Here is a 17,175-nt window from a genome sequence, read left to right as displayed (position 1 = left end):
TCTTCATCCCCATTTTACAGATGAGGGAACTGAGGCACAGAGAAGTGAAGTGACTTGCCCACAGTCACACAGCTGACAAGGGGCAGAATCGGGATATTTATTTATTATTTTTTATTTATATCTATTCATATTAATATTTAGTCATATTTATTGAGTGTTTACTGTGTGCAAAACACTGTACTAAGCACTTGGGAGAGTACAGTATATAAACAGACACATTCCCTGTCCACAACAAGCTTACGGACCAGAGGTGGAGGCAGACATTAAATAAATAAGTACATACATTTCAGATATGTTACTTAAGCGCTTTGGGGCTGGGAAGGGGGATGAATAAAGGGACGAGTCAGGGTGCCGCAGAAGGAAGTGGGAGAAGAGGAAAGGAGGGCTTAGTCAGAAAAGGCCTCTAGGAGGAGATGAGCCTTCAATAAGACTGAAGGTGGGGAGAGTCGTACGTGGATTAAAGGAGAGAGGGTGTTCCAGGCCGGAGGCAGAACGTGGGCAAGAGGTTGATGGACTGTGTCTGATCTAATTGTATTATTTCTACCCCAACACTTAATAAGTGCACGTAGCGCTTAACAAATACCATTATTAATTAATTGATGGCGAGATAGACGAGATTGAGGTACGATGAGAGCTACGGGCCAGTAAACCAGTAATCCCTTTGCACTGCCACCCAGTCTCACCCGGGCTCGCTCGAGTCCCTGCCATTCGGGTGCCAGGGTCTCTGCGGCCCCCCCCGGCAGGGTGGGGCCGCCCCTGCCGGGACCACCACTGGGCTCGGGGATCCGGGGGTTCTGGCCACAGCCCAGTCCCCCGGCCCAGATCCTTCCTCGGCTTGCATCTGCCCGCCCTGAACTTCCCATACTCTGTCTCCGCTGCAGGCTGCTGTCGGAAGGCACAGATGTCAACGTGCGGCACAAACTCGGCTGGACGGCGCTCATGGTGGCCGCCATCAGCAGGAACTACAGGTGAGTGAAGGCGACCGTCGTGACCAGTGTTCTGGTTCGAACTGGGTTCATTAATTCGTTCCTTCAGTCATATTCATTGAGCGCTTACTGTGTGCAGAGCTTGGAAGAGTACAGTACAACAATAAACAGACACATCCCCTGCCTCCTCATCCCTCTTTCCCTCCCTAGCTGCCCTTGGCTACACCTCCTTCCCCGTGGTTCCCTGGGGTGCCAAGGAGCCTGCAAGGGAGAGTGAATGGGTGACATTGAACAGCTGCTCTCCTTCCCTGGGGAGGCCCAGATAATGGGGCCAAGGCTATTTATTGGGAAGGAGAGAAACTTCCTGCCTGGCAGAGTTAAGGTGTCTTCTTCAGAAACTGGGCACAAGCTGGGGGCTGGCCTAGGTGACTGTCTGGCCAGAGGCCTTCCTGGCTTGAGGGAATGGGATGGGCTGGCCCCAGAGGGCGCTGGGGTAGGAAGGACCGGCCGACCTGATCTGTTCAGGACCGGGAGTGAGTGGGGTCGGGGCCCCTGTAGCCCGTCGAAGGGTTGTGCCGCTCTTAGGATCCTCGGGAGGTTCCTTCCCCTGCTGGCTGGGCTTCTGGGCCTGCCTGCCTCTGACTCCCCCAACTCTCTGAAAGCTTGCCCTGCTGCCCACCCCCTTGACACCAAATCTGTCTTCCGCATTTCCCCGCACCCTGACCCTGGGTCTCCGGGCCGGATGGCGGAGTCAGAGCCTCCTCTCCACATTCCCAGTGCTCGTTCCACAGTGCCATACTTCATGACCGCTTCCAGGTGGGAGGCTCGCTCATGGTGGCCCGCCTGTCCCTGCTGTCCCCTGGCCAACAGAGCCACCACAGTGGCCCCCACGGGCCACTCCCTCTCTCTGGGTTTCAGCCACTCTGCTTCCGACTGGGTTCTTCGCACCTCCGCCTCCCTGGTAAATCTAGGGTGCCCTGCACCCAACCTCAGCCCTGGGGACTCCCGTGGTGCAGCGCTGAGGATTGCTGGCCCGTGCCGACCGGCGGACTGCCTTCCTTCTCGTCTCTTTGCCTTGATACCCCCTTGGCTGGGTGGCGGCTGCTTGCTGCCGTGGGCACTGCTTGCCCCGCCAGAGCAATTGTTTTTTTGAACGTGTCTGTGTATATGTGTTTATGCGCACGCAATCGTGGATGTGGACGCATGTTTGCCTGTGAGGGCGGCTACAGGAGTGCATAGTGTAGTCCTTCCCAGATGTAGGTACCGCTGACAGTGTAGTCAGTCCTTACCGGACCAGGACCCACCTCGGTCAGACGCGGTGCTGTCTGAGCGGGGGCCGCGGGGACCCGCTAGCACCCCAGGAATCCGGGGGATGTGACTAGGGAGAGAAAGGGCTCCCTCCTCTCTCCGTGGGAGTTGGGCCGCAGCCTTGGCGTTTCCCGGCCAGAGTCGCCTGGTCAAGAGCCCCCTGGCAGGAGCCTGACACCCGTGGGACCAGTTTGGGCTGCCTCGGCTCCACGGGCCGCGGCCCGGCCCTGGCTCCTCCGTTCCCAGGACGATCCCCGTGCCTCCTCGAAACCTTAAAGGGTCCTCAGAGATAGATTTAGGCAACCGCTAAATTCAATTAGTTTTTATTTTCTAGAGAAAGGCAGGGTAAAGAAATCCAATTTCTGCCAACTTGGGCCAGACGCTGGAGGGGGCTTTGATGGCATCACCCCTCGGGGCTGCCTCCCCGAGCCACAAGTTCATAAGCAAAGAGGCTTAATTACTTGGGAAAACACAGGATTAAAGCGGAGCACAAAGGCGGAATATCCGCTGTCGGGCGAGGCGGCCCGAATCCGTGTGCGGAGTTCGTGTGTGGTGCGCACTTTGATGTATGCTGTGGCCAGCTGGGAGTCATGACCCCCGCGCCCAGCTCCTTTGCAGGCCTCGCGGGGCGGGGAGGCGGGCGGGGGCCGGCTCTGTTTGCCCAACTTTGATGTCCGAGCGGCCGCAGGCCGCGTTGTTTGCCCGTCCGCAGAGGGGTGGCCCGGACGCCTCCCCCCTCTGCGGGGGACAATGGCCGGCGGCGGAGTGTGACCGGGTGGACCATTCCGGGCGGCTGCCGGACCAGAACGGGCCCAGCTCCGTGGGGGCGGGCGGCAGGCCGGTCTGGGGCGAGGGGTGCCGTGTGGCTGGATGCCCCCCTCCGGCCCGGGGTCCGGCAGCTCTTATATGCCGGCCGAGCTCTGGGCCCGCTCTGGGGGTCGGGCAGCAGAGGGGTAGTCCTAGGTCCCGCCCTAGGGCAGACCGAGCCGCAGGTACTGCCGTTGTGTGTCCAGGCCGCGACTATGATCCCAAAGTGTGAATCAGTTTTGAGAAGCAAGTTGGTCTAGTGGAAAGACCCTGGGCCTGGGTGTTAGAGATTCTAATCCCGGCTCCTCCAGTTGCATTCTGTGACCTTGGGCAAGTCACTTCACTTCCCTGGGCCACAGTTTCCTCATCGTACATTGGGGATGAAGAATTTCCTCATCTGTACAGTGGGGATTAAGACTGCGTACCCTCTGTGGGAAAGGGACTGGGTCCAACCAATTATCTTGTATCTATCCCAGCGCTTAATGCAACGCCTGGCACATAATTAGCGCTTAACAAATACCATAAAAGAAAGAAAACATCTCTTATCTCATCCTTGCGATGTCCCCAGGAGGTTGGAGGAAACAGGGATTCTTCCTGTCCTGTTAACTTCCTTGCTGGTTGTATGTACATGCACACGCACACACACACAGAGAAACAGCATGGCTCAGTGGAAAGAGACCGGGCTGGGGAGTCAGATGTCATGGGTTCGAATCCCAGCTCTGCCACGTGTCAGCTGTGACTGGGCAAGTCATTTAACTTCTCTGTGCCTCAGTTCCCTCATCTGTAAAATGGGGATTGAGACTTTGAGCCTCACGCAAGTCACTTAACTTCTCTGTGCCTCAGTTCCCTCATCTGGAAAATGGGGATTAAGACTGTGAGCCCCTCGTGGGACAACCTGATTCCCATGTGTCTACCCCAGCGCTTAGAACAGTGCTCTGCACATAGTATGCGCTGAATAAATACCAACCAAAAAAACCAAACCTGATGACCCTGTATCTACCCCAGTGCTTAGAACAGTGCTCTGCACAAAGTAAGCGCTTAACAAATACCAACATTATTATTACTACTTTCCCATTTTAGATCAGAGGAATCTGAAGCCCAGAGAAGGTGTCTGACTTGCCTAGGGTTGCAGAGCTGAGACTAGAATCCAGATCCGCTTCCATTAAGCCACGGTCTAACTCACCAACCAGGTCCTACTGGGATGGTACCCCCACTTCCGTCCTCCATTGTCCCCAGAGACTGAAAAATGGGTGGGAATCGGCCTCCTCGCGGTCCCAGGGGTGCCGAGGGCGGCAGGAGGCAGGGACGAGGATGGGGATGCCCAAGGGGTCGAAAGAGCTGACACGGCCTCCGTCCGTCGGCAGGGCTGGCCCCGGAAGGTCTGGGCAACCTGAAGCGTTTGGGTTGGGGGGCGGACGGGGTTCCCAAGGGCATCAGCCCATCCTCAGGCAGCCCTGCTACTGCTGCTGCTGCTATGACCGGGGGCCACTATGATCGGCCCTCAAAGGCAGGTATTTCCATGGGAAGATTTTCCTCAGAAAAGATGCTTTATCCATCCAGACAGTTTTTTAATTATCAAAACGCCACTCGACTCATCCCCAGTCACTAACCCCCAAGCCCGAGGGAAGCTTGATTAAAGGCTCGCTCTTTTCTGGAACTTTCCCCGGGGGTGGAGGGGATGGAGTGAGTAGAGAGTAGAGGGAGAGCGGCGGGGCAGGGCTGGCTGTTTGACATTCCCCACCACCGCCTCGCTCCCCGGCTCCATGACAGACGGCGTCTAGGCAACAGCCCGTTGCATCAGTCCCCAGAGGAGCCAGGACCAGGCACCCAATCAGGCCGTAGCCGGGGCTCTGCCCAAACGGGCTAATGGCTTGCTCAGCCCCGTTTGTCGGGGCCTTCCGGGCGCCAGAGCGGGGCTTGGTCCATTTGAACCGGTCCTTCGGCGGGCGGCCCCCCTCGCCCGTCATTCATTTATTTCTAGCCTTTTTCTCCACTCGATTCCGGGACCTTTGAAAAGCACAATGCTGCTCAATCATAGGAGCCAGCCGCCCTTCACATCCCCTTCTCCTCGGGTTAAGAATCCAAGCTGCAAATATGATTGAATTGCCCACATCGGGTCTGTATCAGAGGAGAATATTAGGTGTGAGCATTTTTTCGGGGGAAGCTTCCTTTTTGCATGAGTCTGCATCGGGGAAGCCTCGTACCAAGCCGGTAGGCCTTAAGCAGTGCAGACGCAACCAGCCCCAGCAGCTCCGGGCCACTCGCCCCCCCCCCCCCCCCCCGAGCTGGCCCCAGGACTCCTGGCCCCAGCCCTTCCATTTGCCCAGGCTAGCGGGTCGCAGCATCGGCTAGCGGCAGAGTGCTCCTGCCTTGCCTGCTCAAGTCCAACCTCGCATCTTCCAGCCCCGCGGGGCTGCGACGTAGCAAAGCAGTCTAGCGGCAAAGCTGTTCTCGGTAGCCTGCGAGTCAGGGCCCGTCGGCCCTGATGAGAAGCAGATCTGCTCCGTGTCCACGTGGGTTAGGCCGTGTCCTTGTCGTGGCTGTGGGGGGCTGTAGGGCTCTTGGTTGCTTGGGACAGGTGCCTCTGGGAAACATCAAGGAAGCCTCGCTCCTTGTGGACTTTGTGTCATCCACCCTCCTCCTCTTTCTCCTCTTTCCTTTCCTCCTTCTGCTCTTTCCAGCCTGGCCAGCGACTGGATTCACTGTCGGTGCTTTATACCTACCAGACTGCTCAGACTGGGGAGGGGACTGGTCCTGCCTGGTACCCACCCCCGCTGTATGACTCAGGTGCCCAAATGTCCGGTCTCAAGGGAAGCCGGTACCGGTCTAGGGAGTAGGCACGAGGCCCAGCAGAGGGAAGGAATGGCATAATGGGTAGAGCACAGGCCTGGGAGTCAGAAGTTCATGATTTCTAATCCCAGCTCCGCCACTTGTCTGCTATGGGTGACCCTGGGCAAGTCACTTCACTTCTCTGTGCCTCACTTATCCCATCTGTAAAATGGGGATCGAGACTGTGAGTCCGATTTGGGAAAGGGACTGTGTCCAATCCGATCTGCTTCTCTCCACCCCAGAGCTTAGTACAGTGCCTGGCACACAGAAAGCGCTTGACAAACCCTGCAATTATTATTATTATTATTATTGATAAAATCAGGTTGGAGTGGCTGGTTAGAGAGGGGTCCAGGGGTGCCCACGGTGGGATGGAGAGGGATCTGGGGATGCAGGGCAAGCAGAAAAGCCGGGACTAAGGGTGGAGGGGAAGACCTTCCGCAGATTTCAGTACCCTGGTGTCTGACTGACCGTCGTTTGGGCCAGCACGGGGCTTGTCGGGAAGTGGGAGAGGTGGGTGCCCGGGCAGAGAGACCCCCGAATCCTCTGACTAGATCTGGACGTTCCTCCCACTGCCGCCATCCACCGATTATCTCCCTGTAACCAAGCGTCATTTCTAATCCCATTTGGAATCTGCTCCTTGAGATAATCCTGTTTCCCAATAATGCGGTCCTGCCTCCACCGGCAGGCAGGGTTGCCTGGGGCCGTGCCGCCCCGGGGGCCGGGCTGGATCTCCCCCACCCCAGGCACGGCCAGGAGAGCCGAGCTCAGTGTTCCCTTCGCTGATGACTCATTTTCCCCCCCCTCAGCAGCCGGGCTGGGACCTTGGGATGGGGAAGGAGCTCGACTCGATGGAGAGGGGTGACGGGCCCCGCCGGAAGGCCGGAGGTTTGTATTCACAGCCGACCTTCGGCTGAGCTCCTTGGGCTAGCGGTACCCAACCGGGCCCCAAAGTAGCCCAGGTGATACCTGACGGGGATGTGGCTGTAAGCTTCCTTCTAGACTAAGCTCGTTGTGGGCAGGGAATTTGTCTGTTTTATTGTTCATTCATTCATTCATATTTATTGAGTGCTTACTGTGTGCAAAACACTGTATTAAGCACATGGGAGAGTACAATATAATAAGTCCAAGCACCAAGCCGACCTCACACACTTCAAATTTATCCTTTCCTGCCTTAACTCTGCCCTCTCCTCCGCCAGGCAAAGCTTCTTCTCCTCCCTCATCGACACCCATGCCCGTCACCCCCGCCGATTGTTCCGGACCTTTAACTCTCTCCTTAGGCCCCCTGTTCCTCCCCCTCCCCCATCTCTCACCCCTAATGATCTGGCCACCTATTTCCTCACGAAAATCAACACGATCAGGTCTGAGCTCCCCAAAGTCACCCCTCCGCCTCTCCCCTCCCCCCCAACAACCCCCTCCCCTACTTTCCCATCCTTCCCTGCAGTATCCTCAGAGGAGATCTCCTCCCTCCTCGCAAGTGCCACCGCCTCCACCTGCGCCTCGGACCCCATTCCCTCTCACCTTCTTAAAACCATCGCCCCTGCCCTCCTCCCTTCCTTAACTTCTATTTTTAACCACTCAATCTCCAAGGGCTCCTTCCCCTCTGCCTTCAAACACGCCCACGTCTCCCCCATCCTAAAAAAACCCGCTCTTGACCCCACTTCCCCCTCCAGTTATCGTCCTATCTCCCTACTACCCTTCCTTTCCAAAATCTTAGAACGAGTCGTCTACAATCGATGCCTAGAATTCCTTAACTCCCATTCTCTCCTAGACCCCCTCCAATCTGGCTTCCGTCCCCTCCACTCTACCGAGACTGCTCTCTCTAAGGTCACCCGTGACCTCCTTCTTGCCAAATCCAATGGCTCCTACTCCATTCTGATCCTCCTTGACCTCTCTGCTGCCTTTGACACTGTCGACCATCCCCTCCTCCTCCGTACCTTATCTCACCTTGGCTTCACGGACTCTGTCCTCTCCTGGTTCTCCTCTTACCTCTCTGGCCGATCATTCTCGGTCTCCTACGCTGGAGCCTCCTCCCCCTCCCATCCTTTAACTGTTGGAGTTACTCAAGGGTCAGTTCTTGGCCCTCTTCTGTTCTCCATTTACACTCACTCCCTCGGTGAACTCATCCGCTCTCACGGCTTTGACTACCATCTCTACGCAGATGACACGCAGATCTACATCTCCGCCCCTGTCCTCTCCCCCTCCCTTCAGGCTCGCATCTCCTCCTGCCTCCGGGACGTCTCCACCTGGATGTCTGCCCGCCACCTAAAACTCAACATGAGCAAGACTGAGCTCCTCATCTTCCCTCCCAAGCCCGGTCCGCTCCCAGACTTCTCCATCACCGTGGATGGCACGACCATCCTTCCCGTCCCGCAGGCCCGCAATCTCGGTGTCATCCTTGACTCGTCCCTCTCGTTCACCCCACACATCCTATCCGTTACCGAGACCTGCCGGTTTCACCTCTACAATATCGCCAAGATCCGCCCTTTCCTCTCCACCCAAACGGCTACCTTACTATTACGGGCTCTCGTTATATCCCGGCTAGACTACTGTGTCAGCCTTCTCTCTGACCTCCCTTCCTCCTCTCTCGCCCCGCTCCGGTCTATTCTTCACTCCGCTGCCCGGCTCATCTTCCTGCAGAAACGATCTGGGCATGTCACTCCCCTTCTTAAACAACTCCAGTGGTTGCCTATCGACCTCCGCTCCAAACAAAAACTCCTCACTCTAGGCTTCAAGGCTCTCCATCACCTTGCCCCTTCCTACCTCTCCTCCCTTCTCTCTTTCTACCGCCCACCCCGCACGCTCCGCTCCTCCGCCGCCCACCTCCTCGCCGTCCCTCGGTCTCGACTATCCCGCCGTCGACCCCTGGGTCACGTCCTCCCGCGGTCCTGGAACGCCCTCCCTCCTCACCTCCGCCAAACTGATTCTCTTTCCCTCTTCAAAACCTTACTTAAAAATCACCTCCTCCAAGAGGCCTTCCCAGACTGAGCTCCTCTTCCCCCTCTACTCCCTCTGCCATCCCCCCTTTACCTCTCCGCAGCTAAAGCCTCATTTTCCCCTTTTCCCTCTGCTCCTCCACCTCTCCCTTCCCATCCCCACAGCACTGTACCCGTCCGCTCAACTGTATATATTTTCGTTACCCTATTTATTTTGTTAATGAATTGTACATCGCCTTGATTCTATTTAGTTGCCATTGTTTTTACGAGATGTTCTTCCCCTTGACGCTGTTTAGTGCCATTGTTCTTGTCTGTCCGTCTCCCCCGATTAGACTGTAAGCCCGTCAAACGGCAGGGACTGTCTCTATCTGTTGCCGACTTGTTCATCCCAAGCGCTTAGTACAGTGCTCTGCACATAGTAAGCGCTCAATAAATACTATTGAATGAATGAACAAATAGACACATTCCTGCCCACGGGAGCTCACAGTCTAGAAGTGGGGACAGACATTAATATAAATAAATTGCAGCTATATATATAAATATAACCGTATATGCTGTGGGCATGGGAGGGAGGATGAGTGAAGGAGCAAGTAAGAGCAGCAGGGAAGAGGAGAGGAGGGCTTAGTCAGGGAGGGCTTCTTAGGGGACATGTGCCTTCAATAAAGTTTTGAAGTGGGGAAGAGCAAATATCTGTCTTTCTCAGTGGAAAGAGCCCGGGCTGGGGAGTCAGAGGTCATGGGTTCGAATCCCTGCTCTGCCACTAGTCAGCTGTGTGACCGTGGGCAAGTCACTTAACTTCTCTGGGCCTCAGTTCCCCCATCTGTAAAATGGGGATTAAGACTGTGAGCGTCACGTGGGACAACCTGATGACCCTGTATCTACCCCAGCGCTTAGAACAGTGCTCTGCACATAGTAAGGGCTTAACAAATACCAACATTATTATATCTGTCTGAAATGAGGAGGAAGGGCATTCCGGGCCACAGGTAGGCTGTGGGCAGTAGGTCGGCGGCGAGGTAGATGAGATTGAGGTTCGGTGAGAAGGTTGGCATTAGAGGAACGGAGTGTGCGGGCTGGGTTGTAGTAGGAGACTAGTGAGGTGAGGTAGGAGGGGGCGAGATAATTAATTGCTTTAAAGCCAATGGTGAGGAGTTTTTGTGTGATACGGAGGTGGATGGGCAACCACTGGAGTTTCTTGAGGGGTGGGGAAGCATTGTCTATGAGAAACAGCGTGGCTTAGTGGAAAGAGCACGGGCTTGGGAGTCAGAGGACATGGGTTCTAATTCCGCCTCCACTTGTCTGCTGTGTGACCTTTGGCAAGCCACTTAATTTCTCTGTGTCTCAGTTACCTCATCTGTAAAATGGGAATTAAGACTGTGAGCCCCACGTAGGATAACCCAACCCGACTATCTTTTATCTACCCCAGTATTTAGAACAGGGCTTGGCACGTAATAAGGCCTTAAATACAATAATAATAATAATAAATGATTATTATATTAAACTCTCCCAAGCTCTTGGTACAGTGCTCTGCACACAGAAAGCACTCAGTAAATACGAATGACTGACAGACCAACTGAGAGCCCTGAAACCTGCTCCTTGGTCTGGTGGCATGGCCCCGGCCACAAGCCAGAACCCGAGAGAGGAGGAGGAAGAGGAGGAGGCAGACATACAGTCCCTTCCCCCTGAAGGCTGAAGGCCTTATCTTGAATCTGTCATTTTTCGCAACATATTTTATGTAAGTCCAGTGAAGCCCTCTAAATTGGACTACAGTCCAGCTGGGTCAGAGGGCGAAAGGTATTTGACTCTGGTGGTGAGGCCGGGGCGAAGACGCCAAGCTGGCGGAGGGAATCTAGTCCAAGGTCTAGGAGTCGGGGAGGGAGCCGAGAACGGAACCCAGACCCCAGACTCCCTGCCCTGCAATGTCAGTCCACCCTGAGCCCTTCCTTCTCCCGTGACCTGTCCCGGGTATGATCTGTCACCCACAGCTGGACCTCTCCAACCTGACCACTTCTGCCCAGGAAAAACGTCTGCATTTACATTGGCGCCCTTCATATCCAAAGACAGTGACCATCACCTATGCCAGGGTGGCCAAATCAATCAGGGGGGCACATAATGGGTGCAGAGCATTGGACTGATGCTTGGGACAGTACAGTATAACAGAGTTGGTAGACACGTTCCAGGCCCACAGGGAGCTTACAGTCTAGAGGGGGAGTCAGACATTAAAATAGATTATAGATATAAGCGTAAGTGCTGTGGGGCTGGAGGTGGGGTGAATAAAGAATACAAATCCAAGGGCGAGGAAGTAGGGGAAAGGAGCGTTTAATCATGGGAGGCCTTAGAGGAGATGTGATGTTAATATCTCTTGTCTGTCATTCTTTACAAAGCTTTTGCTCAAAAAGAGCCACACCCTTCTTGATGGCAGTGAGCCATGCTGGTCTGTCATCAGCAGTCGACTCCCAATTCTCAACTGGGATGCAGCCTCATCTGAGGTTTTGTTTTACTGGGTCTTGAACACGTTTCCTCTGCCCTCGTTGCTTCCAGATTCCCAGCGTCAACTCCATACAGCAGTTGTGAGGGTCTCCTGTGGTTTCTCATTCTCCTCAGGTGCCCCCACCCAGCACTGCTGTGTCAAGGTGAGCCTAGCTTCGAGGCTAGGAGACTGATTCTGACTGAACTTCAATCTTACGCTCTTATTTTACCACTTGATGTAGAATCTGTGCCCTAATAACACCAGGGGAACTGTTCGAGGAGCCAGCCATGGCTCGCCGGCGTTTAGAACAGTGCTTGGCACATAGGAAGCGATTAACAAATACCATAATTATCATTATTAAGTCCAGGTCTCACAGGAGTCGAGGTCGGATGGCACTACGGCCCTTTAGGTTTTTGGTTTGGTCTGGAGTCTGACCTCTGGAGTCGCACCCCCATTGACATTTTCCCCAAGGATGTGTGGGCCTTCTTGGTTCGTTTTTCTTTTTCCTTATCTCTTAATTATGACATTGGTCATTCAATTATTCATTCAATTGTATTTAATATTGAGGATTTAGTGTGTGCAGAGCACTTTACAAAGTCCTGGGGAGAGTACAGTACAACAGTAAGCGGACACATTCCCTGCCCACAGAGAACTTACAGGGTAGAGGGGGAGACAGACATTAATATAAATAAATAAATTGCAGATATGTGCATAAATGCTGAGGTGTTGGGAGAGGGGATGAATGAAGGGAGCAAGTCAGGGTGACGCGGAAGGGAGTGGGAGAAGAGGAGAGGAGGGCTTAGTCGGGGAAGGTCTCTAGGAGGAGTTGGCTACAGTAAGGTTTTGAAGGGGGAGAGAGCAGCTGTCCGTCGGATTTCAGGAGGGAGGGCATTCCAGGCCAAAGGCGGGATATGGGCAAGGTGTCGACCGCAAGGTAGACGGTCAGTTTGCTGTCTAAGTAACAGAACTCCTTGACAGTATTTAGATCTGGGTTGCCAAATTATTGCCAATATAATTCAAGAAGCAGAGGGTAGAGCACAATCCTGGGAGTCAGAAGGACCTGGATTCTAATCCCAGCTCCACCCCTTGTCCGCTTTGTGACATTGGGCAAGTCACTTCTCTGTGCTTCAGCCATCTCATCTGTAAAATGGGGATTAAGACTTTGAGCCCTATGTGGGACAGAGACTGTGTCCAACCTGATTAATTTGTATCTACCCTGGTGCTTAATATAGTACCTGGCACATAGTAAGCACATAATTAAAAAAAAAAAAAGATGTGGGCCTCTAGGGCAGAGTCTTCCGCTACAGCAATTCTTAAATAACTGTTTCTAGGAGTTTGGGAGTTGCTCAAAGTCTGTTGAGTTGAAAAAGCTCCCCGGAGGAGGGATACCATAGTGTAAGACATGCATCCTGTTCTCTTGCTACATCCTCCAGTGTGGCTGTGTAGAATTACTTGAACAGGACCAAGCCCATTACATCAATCAATCATATTTCAATTGATCAAAGGTCTTTATTGAGAACTTACTGAGTGCAGAGCACTATACTGAGCACTTTGGGAGAGTACAGTCCAACAGAGTTGAAAGCCACATTCCCTGCCTACAAGGACCTTACAGTTCACATGCCTCTGCTTTCCTCCGTTGGCAATGGCAGATGGTTCAGACATGGCAAACTCGACTCTGATCTGACCCCGCCTCTGATCTGACCCTCCCAGCCATATGCCATTCATGAAGTCTTCTCAGAGCCCTGATGAATTTTTCAGGGCAGCCAAATTTGCTTAGTGCTTTCTAGAGCCCAGTTCCACTGGTGGTCTCAGATGCTTCGGTAAGATATCCGGACAATGCCGAGGTCTTGCTGTTGTTCTCTGCACTTTTCTTGTCGCCGACACTCAACTGAGATCTCGTCCGCTGTGCCCCGCTGTGAAAATATGATTGAATGATATGCAGAGCCACAGTGGGACACTGGGAGGGGTTACCAGCTGATCCAGCTGGACTCTGGCTAGGATCTTGCCAACGGTGGCAGGTGAAGAGATCTCTCGATAATTTCCACAAATTGATGTTTCTTCGTCAGTCGATTTCTTGAGTGCTTACTTTGTGCAGAGAAATAATAATAAGAGTTGTATGTGTTAAGCACATACTATGTGCCAGGCTGGGATAGATACAAGATCATCGAATTGGACGCAGACTCTGTCCCACTTGGGACTCACAGTCTTAATCACCATTTTACAGATGGGGAAACTGAGGCACAGAAGTGAATTGACTTGCCCAAGGTCAAACAACAGACAAGTGGCGGAGCTGGGATTAGAATCTAGGTTCTCTGACTCCCAGGTCCATACCCTTTCCACTAGGCCGCACCGCTTCCCACTGTACTATATTAAGCACTTGGGAGTGTACAAACAGAGTGGGGAGTCACTTGCCCTGCCCAGAGTGAGCCTATAGTTGCCTTTCTTCTTGAAGGTGGTGATAACATCTTCAAGATCCCATGGCATCTCTTTGGTGGTCCATGTGTTGGGGAAGAGTTTGGGTAAATGTTTCAGCCGGGGGTCCACTCAGCGTTAAGAGTGCTTAGCAGGATTGGCATTGGGTCCAGGAGTTCTTGAGACCTTTCCATCAATCAATCAATCAGTGGTATTTAGTGAGCACTTACTGTACTAAGCGCTTGAGAGAGTACAGTACGACAGAGTTGGTAGACACATTCCATGCCCAGAAGAAGCTTACATTCTAGACGGGGTATCAAAATAAATTACGGATATGTACATAAATGCTGTGGGGCTGAGGGTGGAGTGAATAAACGGTGCAAATCCCAGGGCAAGGGTGACACGGGAGGGAGTGGGAGAAAAGGAAATAAGGGCTTAATAGGGGAGGGCCTCTCGGAGGAGAGGTACTTTTAGTAAGATTTTGAAGGTGGGGCGAGTCATCATCATATGTGAAGGGGTAGGGCGTTCCAGGCCAGAGGCAGGAGATGGACAAGAGGTCGGCGGCGAGATAGATGAGATTGAGGTACAGTGATAGGTTGGTGTTAAAGGAACAAAGTGAATGTGCTGGTTTGTAATAGGAAATCAGCAAGATGGTTGATCCACGGGTCCTTCTTATAGCAAAAGGTTTTGGGACAGTGGGTCCACGGGTCCTTCTTCCCACCATAGCAGAAGGTTTTTGAGAGCCTCGTCTTCACTAGGAGGAAGAGAGTGAATGTTTTTGTCATCTTTTTAAGGTCCCTTCCTTGTCTGTGATGTAACTGGAGCCCTCAGGATGGCTTGTACGAGGTCCTCTAATGCCTTTAGCGAAAGGATTTGGGCCTCTTGGCAGCAGTATAGTCCTCGTAGTAGCAAGGGTGGTGATAGTAATGATATTTATTGAGCACCCCCTAGGGCAAGGCACTATATTCAGCCCAAGCACAAGACCTGGACCCTGCCTCCAGGGAGCTTACACTCTAATTCAGGAGAAAAGCAGAAGAATCTTGGCAACTAGTAATCACCACGGGGCTGACTGCATGGCAAAGGATTTGAATCGGGCTGTAGGTCCAGCACATAAATGCTGGGGTCTGGCCCTTCCGCTCCAAACTTCTGGAAGCGGCGTGGCCTAGTGGAAAGAGCCCGGGCCTGGGAGTCAGACCTGAGTTCTAATCCAGGTTCTGCCAGTTGCTTCCAGTGTAACCATGGGCAGATCACTTCACTTCTGTGTGCCTCAGTTCCCTCAACTACAAAAAAGGGGATTAAATACCTGTTCTCCCTCTGAAGCAGTGTGGTTTAATGGATAGAGGAAGGGCCTTGGAGTCCGAAGGACCTGGGTTCTAATCCTACTCCGCCACATGTCTGCTTTGTAACCTTGGGCAAGTCACTTCACTTCTCTGGGCCTCAGTTAGCTCTCCTGTAAAATGGGGATTAAGACTGTGAGCCCCATGTGAAACAGGGACTGTGTCCAACCTGATTAGCTTGTCTATCCCCCAGCGCCTAGAACAGCGCCATTATTATTATTATTATTATTATTATTATTATTATTATTATTATGATTACCATGAGCCCCAATCGGGACAGGGACTGTGTCTGACCTAATTAGCTTGTACCTACGGCAACACTTAGAAGAGTGTTTGACACATAGTAAGCGCTTAACAAATACCACGGGGTGGGGGAAAAAGGTAGACCTTTCCTCTTCCCTCCTCCTCCCCCCCACCTCTGCCTTCCCATGGTCGCCGGCTCCAAGTTGAGGTGGGGACGGAGGAGCTGGTGTATTGCTCTCACGAAGGGCCATCGAGGGCCAGGCGCTGTAGACAGACAGTTAAGACAGGAAGCGACAACCTATTGATAACAGGCCGAGCAGCGGGCCCCTGAACCGTGAAGTCCCGGCCTGCCCTCCGCCTCCCGCCCGAGGGAGGGGTGTGCTGGGAACATAAAGGGGGCTCCTTTGTGTTCTGCGTCCCGTCCCCCGGAGCCCTCAGCGGCGTTTGTGCGGCCCGCTGGGGGATCCGCTGCCCTTGCTGCTTCACCAGCTCCAGCTGCCTGCCGTTGCCTGCAGCCAGCGGGGCTTCTCCGGACCCGAGCCGGCACAACGGAGGGCCGGTTCTGCCCCCCGCGTCCGTCCGTGTCCCCTGACGACGTGCCTGCCCCGGCCCCGCGGACCTCTCGCGGCAGAAAGCACTTAGGGCGATTGATTTCTCTGCCCGGTGAACTTGTGTGAAACTCGCCCTCTGAGTCACCACCGGGGTCAATTCAGATTTATATTTCTACAGATGAATAGCTTCTTCCTCTAATCACATTCCGACTTGATCAGCCAATTAAGAGGCCGCTCGGGCCAGGTGAGTGATGGGGAGAGAGCCCGGGCAGGGCCAGAGTAGCTGCATTGTAGCTACTCGCTGGAGTTCCTCTCCCCTCCCACTCAGACCGCCTGCTCTGGCCCAGAGAGGGAGCAGTGACCCAGCCACCAGACCTACAGCCTCCTCTCCCCGCCCCACCTTCTCCAGGGTCCTGGAGCAATTGACCCATGCCCCATACCTCTCGTCCCCCAAACGCAGAGAAACGGCCCCACTCCTCTAATAATAATAATGGCATATAAGTGCTTACTAAAGGCACAGTACTAAGCACTGGGGTAGAGAAACAGCATGGCTCAGTGGAAAGAGCATGGGCTGGGGAGTCAGAGATCATGGGTTCAAATCCCGGCTCCGCTGCTTGTCAGCTGGGTGACTTTGGGCAGGTCACTTAACTTCTCTGTGCCTCAGTTACCTCATCTGTAAAATGGGCATTAAGACTGTGAGCCCCACATGGGACAGCCTGATTACCTTGTGTCTTCCCCAGCACTTAGAACAGTGCTTTGCACATCATAAGCGCTTAACAAGTGCCATTATTATTATTATTATTATTATACAAGGTAATCAGGTTGGACACAGTCCCTGTCCCATGTACGGCTCGCAGTCTCAATCCCCATTTTACAGATGAGGGAATCAAGGCACAAAAAAGTGAAGTGTCTTGCCCAAGGTCTCACAGCAGAAATGTGGCAAAACGGGGATTAGAACCCAGGTCCTTCTGTCTTCCGGGCCTGAGTTGTATTCACCAGGCCACACTGCTTCCTCTCCCCAACATCACTTAACTGCAGCCACGTGGGTCTGTGCTCTGGTAACCCAAGAGGTCGATGAGCTGATTTACAGAAATTCCAACATTTTGCCCAAGCTCACCACCGAATAGAGATTGGTCCCCAGAACTCTGGCTTCTAGGACTCTGCACTTTTCCACCTCTGTGCAGTCCTGTGCAAAGGGAATTTAACCCTATGCTGTTGAATTCTCCATAGAGCCTCTTTTTTTATTATTATTATTTTAGCATTTGTTAGCACTTACTATGTGACAGGAACTGTTCTAATCGCTGAGGTATACACCAAGTAGTCAGATTGGACACAGTCATTATCCCACAGGGGCTCACAGTC

At 53.4% G+C, this 17,175-nt stretch overlaps 1 protein-coding gene across 1 annotated transcript in view; it reads left to right on the top strand.

The window, feature by feature from the left end:
• Positions 1-17,175, top strand: part of CLPB (caseinolytic mitochondrial matrix peptidase chaperone subunit B) — a 124,539-nt gene that overhangs the window by 16,224 nt on the left and 91,140 nt on the right. The window contains 1 exon segment of the mRNA XM_029058060.2: positions 882-968. Coding sequence (XP_028913893.1) covers positions 882-968 — 87 coding nt within the window.

Source organism: Ornithorhynchus anatinus, chromosome 2 (assembly GCF_004115215.2).
Source record: "Ornithorhynchus anatinus isolate Pmale09 chromosome 2, mOrnAna1.pri.v4, whole genome shotgun sequence".
Lineage (NCBI taxonomy): Eukaryota > Metazoa > Chordata > Mammalia > Monotremata > Ornithorhynchidae > Ornithorhynchus > Ornithorhynchus anatinus.
Note: the sequence above shows the minus strand (reverse complement) of the source record. Positions and strands in the feature narration are given on the sequence as shown.